The sequence below is a fragment of the Anoplopoma fimbria genome, chromosome 9, assembly GCF_027596085.1.
Source record: "Anoplopoma fimbria isolate UVic2021 breed Golden Eagle Sablefish chromosome 9, Afim_UVic_2022, whole genome shotgun sequence".
Taxonomy (NCBI): Eukaryota; Metazoa; Chordata; class Actinopteri; order Perciformes; family Anoplopomatidae; genus Anoplopoma; species Anoplopoma fimbria.
Genome location: NC_072457.1, coordinates 7,386,550 through 7,401,821, shown reverse-complemented (window position 1 = coordinate 7,401,821; position 15,272 = coordinate 7,386,550). Strand labels below are relative to the sequence as shown.

Below are 15,272 nucleotides of genomic sequence, written 5' to 3'. Positions count from 1 at the left end.
CATGAGGTTTTTTAAAGGACTAAGGATGCTGGTTTTGAGGGAAACGGATCCAGCAGCAACAAACAGCTCCTCTCTTAAAGTCCAGCTGGAATCCCAATTAGTCATCCTTTTTTTTGTAGTCGGAAATAGTTTGAAAGTAAATCTAATTTTATTGTCAGAATAACTGGAAGAAAACTGTTTTTTTTTTAATATATTAGTCATTCACCTTTTCTCTCTAAACACGCAATTTAATTTCAGTTGGACTTCAATATTTTAATTTAATATGTGGAATGCATTTAAGCAATAAAATACCGAGCGCACACCAACCCAAAAAAGTATACCCAAATTGGATTTCTTTTAACACTAATGGCCCAATAACGGCAGCATTTAAAACTGTGAAATATCTTCATTTAATTGAATCATTGCAATAAATGGATTCGTTTTGGGAGTGAAGCAAATTTGTGTGAGCTTCCACACACAGTTAGAAAGCCATCCTGACATTACTGCCCTTACAGGGAACGGAGAATCAGAGAGTTAACAATATAGGAAACTACTGTGTCACAGTGGTGGTGCTGTACAAAGACACCTCTTAAATAAACTGTTTGAACTTATTGTCCTGCTATCGACCGAGCTAACTAGCTTCACAGAAATCTCTATATTGAAGGAAATGTCCTGTCCATTAGTGTTAAAAGAGCTTTTGTAACTGACTGCACCAACAGCTAGCAGGTTTGCATTTTTCTCACCAGTAGTTTAATGAAACTACTGTAGCTGCAAGTATAGTTACTACGTCACAACACTTCTACAACCACATAACTCGTGAAGACACACAGGTTCATTTTGATGTGCCACTTTCTGCTGTGAGCATGCGGCTTTTTCAGTGATTTGAAATGCCCTGCATTCATATTTGTTGTATTTAATTGTTATTTGATACAGTGATATTGATTCTCATTTCTCTTCACACCTTCTTTCTTTCTCCAGTTTTGGGGAACTTCTCCGCCGAGGAGCAGAGGAAGACCGTGACTCAGGGCCGAGCAGCCGTCATCAGCCTGCCCCCCCTCGCCTCTTTCCCCCGACCCCTGACCACATGGTACAAAGACGGACACAAGATAATCCCCAACAACCAAATGTAGGTGTCTCTCTATTTCCTGTCTCACCCTCTCTTTCGCTCTCTCTCTCTCTCTTTTTTTTTTTTCCTGACCTATTCAGACACACTGACAAAACATCGCTTGAGATACAAGTTTCAATTTTCTGGTTCTTATCCCTCAGTGGTCTATCAATTAGCATGCTGCAGAAGCACAAAAGCTATTTTTAATCCTCGCACACCGATTGTTATGAATAAAAAGCCATTAAGATAACTGACCCTTTTCATTAGACACCTTTACAAAAGACTCGGGACATTATCAAGAGAAGATAAAATGGATTTTTCAATGAATCAAATGGGTTATTTCTCTTGTCTGATTGGCAAGGTCATTAAGTAATTTTAGGTGCGGAGGAGCTGTTCTTTTAAATTAATTGTACAGCAGAGACAGGAGGGTCCCTGGATGTGTGGTGGGAGCTGTATTTCACAGTCTTTTGTTTAATGCTGTTGTCGGGCTGCTTTTCAAATGTTGGTAATTTGCATATTATTCCGTAGCTCCTACAGCTATCCTGTCAGTGTCGTTATTTTGAAAAATGTTCATACGGTGTATTAATGATGTAATTATTCAGACAGAGCCGGGACCTGTATATTTGTTGTGAAAGGTTTCTCAGAGTAATGTGCTATAGATTGAGGCGGTATCCTAAGTTATTTTTGAATATCCGTTTGAATCTACTCGTCACTGAAAGTAGGTGTTGAGATACAGACCTTGGGTGGTTTCATAGACGGCTCTCACAGCCCGAGATAACTAACTCCCCATTAAGAATACCAACTGCTCCCCTGTGCGTTGTTGAAGGAAATTGTCAGTGGCCTTGCTGTACACTTAAATGGCCAGACAGCAACTTTTTCATTCCTTTTATGACAGTCACTACCTCAGAAGTGCGTGTGAGAAAGCCTTGTGGAGTAAGGGGATACATTAGCAGTTTTTTTTTATATATTTATTTTAACATTTTTTTGTTGTTGTTGGTTCACACCAAGATTGACTCTGCTTTTTAATTTGAATGGACCTGGAAAATGGCTCTCCTGTTAACTCAATGGGTCTCCATTGAGGTTGGTAATGACGATGGATTCAAGTCACCGCCTGTATATGAAGTGTTTGTATACAGCGTGCCCTCACCCCTTACAAATACACTAAAAAGGAGCCACTATCACTGGCGAGTAGGATTAAAAAATGAACAGATGTCTGTCTGAATTGTGAAATAAAGGCTCCTAGTGCTGCGAACGTTCACCTGCCCATCAATTACTATAACGGCCACTTAACCATGTCAGAGCAGTATTGACAGCCGGCTGTAAAGAGACGCCTAGACAGCCTTTTTTTCTCCACAAATCTCATCCAGATCCTTTTGTTACATTCTTCTTACTGTCAGTAATAAGTCCAAGTTTAAGCTACAGAAGCTTTCAACTTGGATGCTAAAAAAGAACAATTTGGTTCGGCCACGTTGGAAGCCAAAAGTGTAATGAGACACTCAGAGGAGGTGTTAATAAAAAGCAGGCGTCGTTAAGAGAAGCAAGACACTATAATCAGTTAAATTAGGGGTAAATTATGCACACTTTCAGACAGTGTTTCCTAGAGTATATCAATATATGTAGATTGTTATTATTCATATATATTATTAACCTAAATTACCTATATTAATCTACTTCTAATTACTTAATTGAAAGCTTTCCAGAACCTGTAGATCTACGTTCATATGAGCACAAAGAACAAACTTCCACAAAATATCAGTTTTCCATCGTTTTCCATCAAAAAATAATTACATAAGTAGATGAAACAGCATAGTTTTATTAGGCGGTTTTGGGGATCTGTTCTGGAAGACCCCCAATCCAGAACCGGTTGCAAAAGTAACAGAAGCCATCGACAGTGAAAGCATAAAATGAAGCTAACGAGTGTTGAGTTGAAGTTGGTGAGGCTGCAGAGATTGCAGAGTAAGCGCTGATGTAACGGTTGCAGCAGTCGGTAAGCGGAGCCGTTAAAACACAACATGATTCGACAGCGAGCAGCGAGCAGCGAGCGATGTGCCGTCACACGTCGGCAGCTGCAGTCAGCTGAGAGGTTCGGCCTGATGAGCGCGTCACAGATGACGCTGTGGCCTGTTGTCGGAGCCAGTATCTGTTGTTAATGTAGCTACATTGGCTCCATTTCTCTTTGCCCTTTATCTTAATTGAGTTGGGGGGCTGCTAAATATCCTTCCCAAAATTGCACAGTCCATGCATTTTATTATCAAGATAAGCCATTACATTCATGGTTTTCCTCAGCTATTTACTGCAGACAGAGTTAGTTCCCACTGAATACCTGACTGCCGCCACTAAAATCATAAGAAATTAACACATTTCTATGAAATACGATGTTAGTGACATTCTGGGGATTAAAAAAAAGGGGCTGCTTTTCCACACAGCAACGGCCTTACACTTAATGTAGATGTTTTATTTGGACCATATACCAGTTTAATGCAGAGAGAGGGAGACATGTCACTTCCGATAATTTGACATAAATCATTTTGCACCATCTCAATTAACTCTATCGAGGTTGGAGGACAACCCCTCCCTTCTTGAGCAGAGAGGGAAACAAAAGTCAGTATTTCAAAAGATACGTTTCTTTACACCTCCTACAAATCTGTGTCGGCCGTACAGGCCAATTCATTTATAAGGAAGAATTTCACTCTTACAATCAGTGTTTTTGATTGAACCTTGAACCATTTGGTATGTTGGCCACCAAACAAAAGCTGTTCTTTTTAATGATAACAGTTAATTCTTTAGAGTTATTCGTGCAGTGGGCCGGATGTCTGAAGGTTTGAAATGTGTTAATTCAAATTTGCAAATATTACATTACATTACAGTCATTTAGCAGACGCTTTTATCCAAAGCGACTTACAATCAGTAGTATGTTACATATCATTCACCCATTCACACACTGATGACAGGCTACCATGCAAGGTGCCACCATCAGACTCTAACTAACATTCATCATCCAGTCCACACCGATGGCAAGCCTTCAGGAGCAACTTGGGGTTAAGTGTCTTGCCCAAGGACACATCGACTGCCGAAGCCAGGTATCGAACCACCGACCCTCTGATTGGAGAACTACCTTGCTCTCCACTACGCCACAGCCGCCTTTCTTAAACAATCTTAAAGCATAAACCAGAGCAAAAGTACAGTGCAGAAACAAACTAATACGAATACAATAAGTGCAACAAACTAATACGAATGCAATAAGTGCTACGAGGAAGGCTCAGGGTAGTACTTCTTGAAGAGGTGAGTTTTCAGCCTGCGCCTAAAGATGGGCAGCGACTCTGCTGTCCTGACGTCAGTGGGGAGTTCATTCCACCACTGAGGGGCCAGGACAGAAAAAAGCATGTTGAAGCATGTGAGAAATACAAATCTCCTTCCAGGATTCAAGGTAGCACTGGCTGATTAATTGATACACAAACGGTAAGTGATGAGTGAAACATTCTTTTAAATTGGAATTCATTATATTTGGATTTCAGCATCAGATTCATACTGAAATTGGAAAACAGAGTCTAAACTTCTCTGATTATGAACACCACTTAAACCAGCCAGTAACATTCATTTTTTTCATCCTTGAGGATTTGGTTTTTGTTTGAGTGTCTTTTGTTGTCATGCAGTTTTTTTTGAGTATTTTATGTTCTTTTAGTTATAATAGACTCTTGGGACCAAAACAAACCCACGTTAATGAGTACTTTATAAATTGTTTGCGAAAGAACTCTCCAAAAAGTGCTATTTGCCAACTACTGTTTACAGCAGTTTCTAATCCACGTTTTGAAGTCACACTAGCTACATGACAAACTGAAGTAAACTTAGAAATGGCAGTCTGAAATAATGGATAATGTAAAAAAAAAGTAATTTTGAAGCAGTTGATTTGATTCAATGTTAAATTATTCTGTGTGATGCCTATACAGGACACCCAAGCACAAAGTTGACAGAGACTAGAGGAGTCCGTCTCCCAGACAGGGCTGCTTTATCCGTCATGCGGCTGCTGCAGACACAGTGATGTCGGCAGTTTGTTTTGGGCCAAGAAGACCTGATTGGTGTGCAACTTTGAAGCAGTCTAAGACTCTAGGCTTTCACACCAGTACCTGTATCCATGGCAACAAGATAAAAATGACAGCCGCTTCTGCCACTTGCAGAGTCTGTTTATCATGGAAATTTATTTTGTGATATAGCAATCAGTTGAATGATATTATAAGGGAGATAGAAACATGTTATCCCGCATGAGTTTATAACTTTTTCCCACCCTGTGTGGTCTGTTTCTGCCCTTCAAAGAACACGCACACACCTGTGGTATGACTGGAAAAAAGTGAATCCCGCTACATCATTTTCAAGTATGAATATAATCTGGATAAGAACTTCTTCTTCTCTGCATTGTGAGATGAAACCTTCTGATTTGCTTGCGCCCCACATACACACCGTGATTCATGCATAACACTTCCTTTGAACCCTCATAGAAAAGACTAATTTGCACCTTTCTTCACAGCTTCCCTCTTGTCTCTACAAGACATGTCTTCCTCTCCCTCTCTCCCCCTCTCACCCCGCCGCTCCATCTCTCACTCCCTTCTTTTCTGCCTCTAAATTATTCTTTATGTGGCTTTGTTCCCTCCGTTGGCTCTCTCTCTCCCTCTCTCGGTCTCTGTCTCTTTTACGGTCATTATCATGCTACAGGATATACTGTTACAGAAGCCATAAACTTCTGTTCCTGAATAAACTGCTTAACTGCTGTGCTGTACCCACACACACACACACACACACACACACACACACACACACACACACACACACACACACACACACACACACACACACACACACACACACACACACACACACACAACACACAATCTGTCTCTCCAGACCAATCTCAGTTGCGTCTACCTGGCTGCAGCGTCTGTGTGTGCGCCCATGTGTGTCAAAGTGAGCGCACTGAATATTTGCACGGTGCTGCCTGTGTAACGGTGTGTGTAAAGCTGTGTGTGGAGGCCCCCCCCCCCCTTTTTTATTTTGGCGTGCGCGTTAGTGTTTGCGAGCGAGGGTTACGCTGGCTGATCCTGCGGTCCGGTGAGACGGGGGCCAGATGGTGCCTGGCGGTTGGCTGTCTTCGTGGTGACCGAGCTGATGATGTTGTTTATGAAGTTTATTGATCCGATATGCATCGCTCCCAGAGTCCCAAGCCCCATTCTCGCTGTCTGTCTCTCTGCCGCTCTCCCACCGCTCTCAATTTACGTCCGTGTGCCTGCCCCTAACCCCTTTCTGCATATCTGACACACACACACACACACACAAACACACACACAACCACGCTCCCTCTGTGTGTCTAAGCTTACCCCTACCCATCACTCACACACACACACACACACACACACACACACACACACACACACCCATCCTGTTTGTGTATGACATTACCCCCAGCCCTCAAAATACTGGCCAGCAAAGAAGGTACAAGCTGTCACTTCCCACACACTCTACTCCAATCTAATGGAGCTCACACTCCCTGCCCCCCCCCCCCCTCCCCTCCCCTCCCCCCATTCTATCTCCTTGCTGCACTGCCATCACTCTAATTCTCCCCCCGCGCCCATCTTCCCTGCCATCCTTCCTCTCGTTTTCACACGGGGCTCTGGACCTCACACATAATTGAGTGGGGTTTCTTCTTTAATGTTGCTGTCCAGCAGCAGTGAAAACAACTTCGGGACAGCGCCGCCGCCGCCGCTAATATATATATTTTAGCTGTGACCTGCGGCCCAGGTCGAGAGGAGCGTGCTGCCGGTTTTTAATTAGCTCTGAGGCCCGTGGCGGACGGACGTGAAATGATTCTCGTAGCCGGCAGCTTCAAGCGGACAGCACGGAGGAGGAGAATTAGAACTCTTCTTTCTTCTTCTGTCAGTGAGCCCTGATTGATCAAATAAAAGGCAGTGATCTATGCAGAATCATGGCGGGGCCGACAGCAAATATTTCAGTTTCTCGTTGCCGGGGAGCCGAGCGGTGCGGGGAGCGCTGATGTCACAGGTGGTCAATGTCAGGGCTGGGCCTTATGGGAAATATGTCTCCTCACAGACCTGGCCTAAGCAGCCATATGCTGTGGAGGTGTGTGTGCATGTGTGTGTGTGTGTGTGTGTGTGTGTGTGTGTGTGTGTGTCTCTGTCTCCTCATTCATTCATTTTAATTTGTCAAACACCACTTAAACAGAGGGAGCAATTCATTATTTTGCCGCTTTCCATCTCACACACACACACACACACACACACACACACACACACACACACACACACACACACACACACACACACACACACAGCAGAGGTCTGAACAGAAGGAACTTTCTCGCTGTCTGAACTTTGCGAGCAGATGTTTTGTGTGTGTTTTTGTGTGTGTGTGTGTGTGTGTGTTAGACAGGCAGCAGGCTCAAGAGGAAAAGAGCATCATTTGGAGGCAGACTCAAAAGGATGTGTAGGCTTAAATGCCACCACATGTTGAAAATACAGGCGTCCATTTGAAAGGTCTTCCATCCACAGCAGCAGCGCCGCTCTTCATAATGACTCAGTTTCTCACGGCAGCCAAAGGGAGGATCAAAGTGACTGAGAGAGAGAGAGAGAGGTAGAAGAAGACATGAAAAAAAAAGTGACAGGAAATGAATATGGAGTAAAGAGTTTAATCCATTGTGTCTGGGACTTAATCTCTGGAGCCACCGGGGGCTTAGATACTGTATGTGACTTTCTTCTCAATGATATGTTTTAGTTACTTTTGGGATTACAAAGACGTCCCAGACTAGTCGGATTATAAAACATATGGCTGCACTAAGAAGAGCCATGTGCCAAAGTTTTCTCTTCTTCCTCCTGTATTGTATTCTACACCCCCTTTTTAATGTCTTGGTTAAGGATTTCTCTTTATTTGAATTAACAAGTACAATTCTGATACTGATCTTTTTGACATTGATGTTATGTAACTTTTAGAAACTTGGCTACTCAAAGCCAAGTGTACGCAACATTAACAGAATCCAGGTTTCTCTTCAAGGTCATGAATTACAATCTAAAAGTTCAAATCAAATCAAACCTTTACAGCACATTTAGAGAAATCACTTCACATCAATGCGCTGAAAAGCTGCTGCCATATTACATAGCAAGTTGTCAGTTGTGGTCTTACTGCAGTTAAATCATTGTTTTATTTCCTACATTAACTAGCCAAACAGCCTCGCTCTCGCAAGGCGATCTAGTTGATAAATAGACCAAACCTATTAGTGTGACTCGCTTGCCAAAAAATGCTCATATGTGTCTTCATTTGCTGTGTTATCTCTCCCCGTATTTGACGCCTCTGCAATAATGCAATGTGTTAGCTAGTCAACTTTCTAGAAAATATTACATTCATTGAAAAGTCCTTTTGGAACAAATGCTGCTGTTTTTGGTCTTTAAATTGACACCTCAAATAAGTCAATTGAATTGCAGTCATGAATATTCATCCATCCATCCATTTTCCGTAACCTGCTTATCCAGTTAAGGGTCGCAGGGTGCTGGAGCCGATCTCAGCTGTCAATGGGTGAAGGCAGGGTTCACCCTGGACAGGTCTCCAGTCTGTCACAGGGCTGACATATAGAGACAAACAACCACTCACACTCACATCCACACCTACGGGCAATTTAGAGTCTTCAATGAACCTTAGCTGCATGTCTTTGGAGTGTGGGAGGAAGCCGGAGAACCCGGAGAGAACCCACGCTGACACGGGGAGAACATGCAAACTCCACACAGAAGGTTGTCCAGCCCGTGAAATGAACCCGGGCCCCTCTTGCTGTGAGGCGACAGTGCTAACCACTACACCACCGTGCAGCCCCCAGTCATGAATATGAAATTGGCAAAAAAGAATTTGTGTTAAAGTTTATTTTTTGAATACCATTGGCTAAAATATAAACCACTGCGATGTGATATAAGCATTAAGCATTTCACATCAGATTTATATATTGATTTATTTCAGAGAAGAAAATAAAGGACGGGACATAAAGCAACAGGAATTCTTTATTTCAATCCCCTCTGAACTGATTCCAATTTACCTCTCCTCCCCTTTGCCTTTCTTCCTCTCCTCTTTTTTTCCCTTCCCTCTTTTCACCCCTTTCCATAATTGAATTGCTTCTTTGGTCGCCTAATGTGGCGGCAAATAACAGAATGAAAATTCTCTACAGTAAACTCTTCCATTTCCACTTCAATATCTTACCTCTCTCTTCATTTCAACATAAATGGTGTTGCTCTGTCTCTCTCTTGTTTGCTTCTTGTTCTCCCCCCTCCCCCCATCTCTCTCTCTCTCACACTTTGTCCTTCCTTCCTGTCGGGTAGTATTAGTGCTTGTTGATCCCAGTTCAAAGAGAAAATGGTAATCTTGGTATTCCTCCTCTTTTGACCTTCAGCTCACCTTAGGCCTTTAAAGGGAAATGATGAATAGATCTTACACGTTTCAGATTCTAGCAAAGCTGTGGAAGTCGATCTGTCTTGGTGTTGTTTCCACGCTGGTGAATTGTTGGGTTGTTAAGCCATGTGCTGTTTGAAATGATCACTTACTAGTGTAACTCATTTGCAGCAAAGTCAGACTTGTATACAGTTAAGTCAGAGAGGAATTGACCATTTTACTTATAGATTTATAGAAATCTACATTCAAATAAAGCAGGCAGCAGGGATTTTCATGCTAAGACAACTAATCCCCACTTTAATACCTTAAGACCTAACCCTAGAATAAGGGGAGGAGTTTGGGTTGTTGGAGGAACCTGGAGCAGCACACAGCATTGGTTTTAAGGTATCAGCTGACTAACAGTGAGGAGTGTCGGGTCATAACGGCTGCTCTGTACACTTGTTCAATTATCATTCAACGTTACGAGTCAAGTGGTAGCCAAACAACCGACGAATTAGCCGGTGATTGTGTAGCATGAATGAAGCAGCTGATGACGATCAGAGCGGTGCTTTGCCTGAACTAATGCTGCTTCACCTTCCATTAGATTTAAGTTAGGTCACGTTCAGCACGGAAAGAACACAGTCCTTCATTCACTTCAAATAGAAAATACAAGGGCTGTGTCAGAAATCATCATCTCATCATTTCTCCCTACTCACTATGTAGGAAGCCAAGCTGTAAGAAGATGACTAAAGGGAGCGATGCACCTATAACCGTACTGATATTGGTCAAATACTGACTCAGTTAGCTTGATCAGGTCTCTGTGACAATGGGAGGCTCTGGTGTCGGATACTTTTGTTTTAGCAAATAACAATTCAGTAAATTCATATCTATGTTGTCACATTTGGTTTTGCAAAGTTAGGAAAACAATGTTTAAGTTCAGCCCGCTGTTGCTTCACACATATAAGAATGATCCCAGAGTCTGTTTCACACAGTGAGGCATACAGCTTATAAGATAAGATAAGATAAGATAAGATAATCCTGTATTAGTCCCGCAGCAGGGAAATTTGCAGGCTTACAGCAGCATAGAGTAAAGTGCACACAAGAGACATAGTAGAAGAAAGACAAGATAAAAATAAAATGAAATAAAAAAATAAAAAAAAAGTATTATAAATAAGCAATAAAAACAGTAGAAAAACAACAATAACTGAAATATAATATTTACAGACCGAAAAAACTATTTTAACTATTATTGCACAGTGTAAGGTATTGCACAGGTTTTTATTGTCATGTTTTTATTGTCATGTGTCATGTGGTCTGCTGGGAGCAGAGTTGATTGTGCAGCCTGACAGCAGCAGGAAGGATAAAAACACCGGTATCGGACGGGTACTTGTATGGGACTATACACAAAGCCCAGGTATCAGTATAGTCAGATCAATGCCTCCCTACTATATGATGAGCTCATCGGCAAAATGAAAAAAACATTTCAGAGAATACTCAGGTCCTTTTTCACTGCGTCTTTAAACACGTCATTGCTGTTGCTCAATTACAAAGAGCGGGATCAGGGGTGGCATGAGGATCATTAATGATAAATACAGACATGTATTTTCGTGCTAAATACGTGTTGTTTGCTATTTTGTTCAGTTTCCTCCTCGCATAACACTCTGAGTAAGGTGAAGTCTGGTAAGCAGTGATGCATCGTATATGTCCAGGGCTTTATTGTGAAAGGTATAAACAGAAGGAGTAAAGCGATATGCGCTGCCGCTGTGAATGTAGAATCCTCTTACTGTCTGCTGCGTTCAGCACAATGCATGATGGTACACGGTGCTTGGTAAAGGGAGCATTGTTGCCCTCTATTTTCCACAATGCTTTGTGCGATACTTTGATTCCACTATATTGGGTATATCTTTATATATTTATATAAATATATATATATATATATATATATATATAATTCTCTCTTAACATTCGGGCAGCACTACATAATGGAGAACCCGGGGTCGTCTGTAAGGGAACATTCCTGGTAGATTCTTTGTTTTTTTACATTTCTTCTTTTTTGGAGTCTCATAATCTCAATAAAGGATGTGTTTCTCAAACTGGACTTCCCGGATCGTATTCGTCTCACTGGTACCTGAAGCCACCATGAACCAGCCACTTGGATTATTTTAATGCAGGCTTGTTTTCAATTCGAATGCCCGTGTGGTTTATTTCTTATTTGATCTTTTTTCCTTTCATTTCTGTCCAAGTGTCTTGTTATTTTGTCATTCCCCTTTCTGCCGAGCTAGCTGATGGTGAGGAAGGTGGGCTGAAGATGGTGAGGAAGGTGGGCTGAAAATGTGCCCTTTAGGAGTCACCAGCAGTTTCTTTCCACGTGACAGTTTTCAGTTCGAGTTTCAGCAGTGGAGCATGATGTGTGTGGAGGTTAAATTTTTAAAACCCTGTCTTGTTTGTGTGTTTGTGTGTGTGGTGTGTGTGTGTGTGTGCTGCTGAGTGTTTACATACAGACTATCTGTAAATACATGCATAATGTATTCAGTTGAGATTACTAATCATCTCTCTACATTTTTAATCAACCATGTAAATAATCCTAGAAGTGATTTTCCGACTTTAGATTTCGACCTACTTCACTGCCCCTTTACACTTCATGTCTCCTCCTCGCTATGTCTAATTTAAGTCCAATGCCTCTACTCGTACATCTCATCCGCTTGCAAAAAGTATGTTTTTTTTTGCTTTAAAAAACTTGGCCAGAGGCGACTTATTCTACCGCCACCCTATTATTCATGAATTTTGCAGTAAAGAAATCAGATGACTTGTTTAATTTTTAATGTTATCACTGTAGTGCACGGGGAGTGAGGGAGCGACACATGTTGCAAAGGGAGATGGCGAACAAGGGGCTGCTTTAATTGCATTGCATTTTCGGGTAATATTATTCATTGTCAAGGTGGAGTGGGATAGAATTGCATTATGAAGACAGCACTTTAGGGCTGCTGTCGGACTATGAATATTCATCGCCTGCTCTGCCAAAAGCAATTTGTTGTCGCTTTGTTTAAAACTGTTGATGTGGTTTCCTAGTCCGAAGGCTATGAGTAGAACCACACGTATGCCACGAGGTAAAAACTCTGTTTATCGTAGATTACCTTTTCTTTCCTATCTTGGTGTGGGATTGGGTGGATATTTTAGAGTTGATAGCGTTATTATTTCTTCAGAGCCCAGCTCGCAGTCAGATATTTTGTTGTTTGCTGAGATAACAGGCTGGATGTCTGGCGGATATATATCAGGTGAAGTCGAGACTCCCCTCATCTGTCCTTAACTCGGTTGCTTCTCTTCCGTTTTAACAACTACGGTGAAAAGAAAACTTTTCTAGTCAAAAGTGGAAAAGACATTAACTCTGAGGCTGCACTTAATGACTCTCCCAAATGACAGAGGCTTACTCTGCTTCACTCACTCAAGGGAGGGAGACGAGCAGCAGGAGAGGGAGGAGAGGGAGGAGAGGGAGGGAGGGGGAGGAACAAAAAGCTCCCTTAACTGCAGGACTGCGACACAGATGATTGCATCACAGTTGCAAAAAACTGTACTATTAACTACCATTATTGTTCCTTTAACATATTTGAATAATCCTCGACTAATCACCATAGCTGTTTGTGTTCCTGTCGCAGCAAACAAACACTTTATATACTGTAACACAGTCCTATTAGGCCATTGTTAACAAGACCCTTGGCTCTGGTATTAAAGTGCCATCTGTATCTGGATAAGCCGAGACATATGCTAATGGTAAGTGTAAACACATGTAGCACACATTATCATAGTGTTACTAAATTCACAAAAGCTTGCATACTGATCCCATGCAGAGGCATCTGCAGTAGATCTGTTCAGTTCATACACTGTGTTCAGATTTGTGAAGTGCCACTCAGGGTTGGCACTCTGAAGTTTGCCGTGCACTCAGCTTCACAGAGGCACTCTGGCATCATCGGGGTCATTTTTTTCTGGGGGGGGTGTAACCTGCCTGTAATTTCTTTTGCCGCCCGTAAGAGACAACCTGTTCTGCCTCAAATCCAAAGTAAACGACTGTCCCACATCCTGTCAAATGTCCCCGTACCCATCAAGTGTGTTTTTTTTAGCCATGCTAGAAGCGTGACTCTGTGACCACCATCTTTGGACTATTGAATGGATTGCTGTGAAATTTTGTACATGATATTCATGTAACAAAAAGGGTGAATCTGATTTTACACGAGGTTGGCCCGTTAGATCCCTGGATCCTCCTGTCTGCACGCAGAAGTGCCCTTTAGCCAGACACTGAACCACAGGTTTCTCCCCGGGCAGCTCACTGCTCCTAAAATGCTTCGGATGGATTAAATGCAGTGGTCGAGTTTCACAACCTTATTCTGTGCATGATTGTATGACAGGGCTCGACTGTGAAGGTCACCAGGTGGAGATTGGCAACCATTTTTAGAAATTTGGCGACCAATTCTTGGCAACCACTTTTTAACATTTAGTAAATAGGGACCTCAAACAGCAAAAAGGGGGCCAATAAAATAATAATTTTATAAAATATTTGTTGTATTAGTGATATTTATTGATATTTATTTAAAAAAAAAAAAAAAAAATGCAGCTGTGGCACATGAGGTAGAGCGCTTGACCCGCAACCACAAGGTCGGTGGTTCAAACCCCTCTACAGGCAACATGCCGAGGTGTCCTTGAGCGAGACACCTAACCCCAAGTTGCTCCCCGGGGGCTTCATTGCAGCCCACTGCTCCTCCGGGATGGGTCAAATGCAGAGAACCGAATTTCCCCATTGTGGGACTAATAAAGGCTTAATTATTATTATTATTATTATTTAAATATTGATGTTACAGTCAGAACCAGAACCAAACAACGCTGCTCATGCGTTGACGCATTTACGGTGCTCACAGGCATCTTCTTTGGAGACAATAGCTAAGCAAATGAAGTTGTTTGACTGTGGGGTGAAGAGTTTGACTAACCTGAAAACATCACAAACGAATGCAAATTGATTAAAGAACAAAACAAACCCTCAACAACAAAACAAAGATTTCTGAAGACCTGGGAGGCAAAGTGTCTTGGCGTTAAGTGGAAAATGATTCTGGAAACCATTTACAGCATCTCTGTAAGTGACGCATTATGTTCACTATTTAAAGGTTGCACATCCTACGGAACTACGGGGCTAAACGAGAACTGGAGCACGAAGCAACACGAGCTCACTGACGGACCAAAGAACAATTTTGCTATTTTCGCAGCCATATGCAAGATTTTCATTATAGAGTCCTACCAGGATGAGTCCTAAAACCTGGAAATGAATTAGCATCTTTGAAGTCAATTGGGTTTTAATGAATGGGTTTTCAGTTAAATGCCTAAAATAATGTCTGTTGTTTACACAAGCCACAGAGATTTTAGCTTCTGTTCTACGATTTAAAATATGTCAGTAAATACCCTCGTGTGAATTTTGAAGCTTTAAAGTGGCTTAAAAAAGGTGTTTGCTAACAGCTGGCTAGATGAGACCACTTAGCATCATCACACCTACTAGCCCGCCTTCACTGCCTCGTTGTTTATATACTTGCACACTTTATTTATAGCCAAATCCAATTATTTTTTACTGACTTCAAAAGTCATAAAAGTAGTGTTCATTTGTGTTTATCTTTCTAAACTAAAGGTGTAAGTATCATAAACTTGTGTTTGCCAGAGAGCGTGTTTTATATTAAAAAAAATCCAATTGAAAAATCCCATTTGGCTTCTTGTCGAGAGAACCGGTGCAGTACAACCATATTTT

General features: G+C 41.8%; 1 protein-coding gene across 1 annotated transcript in view; it reads left to right on the top strand.

Moving 5' to 3' along the window:
- The window catches only part of LOC129095493 (protein sidekick-1-like), a 233,084-nt gene that overhangs the window by 88,094 nt on the left and 129,718 nt on the right, over positions 1-15,272 (top strand). The window contains exon 4 of the mRNA XM_054603956.1: positions 958-1,105. Coding sequence (XP_054459931.1) covers positions 958-1,105 — 148 coding nt within the window. The remainder of the gene's footprint in view (positions 1-957; positions 1,106-15,272) is intronic.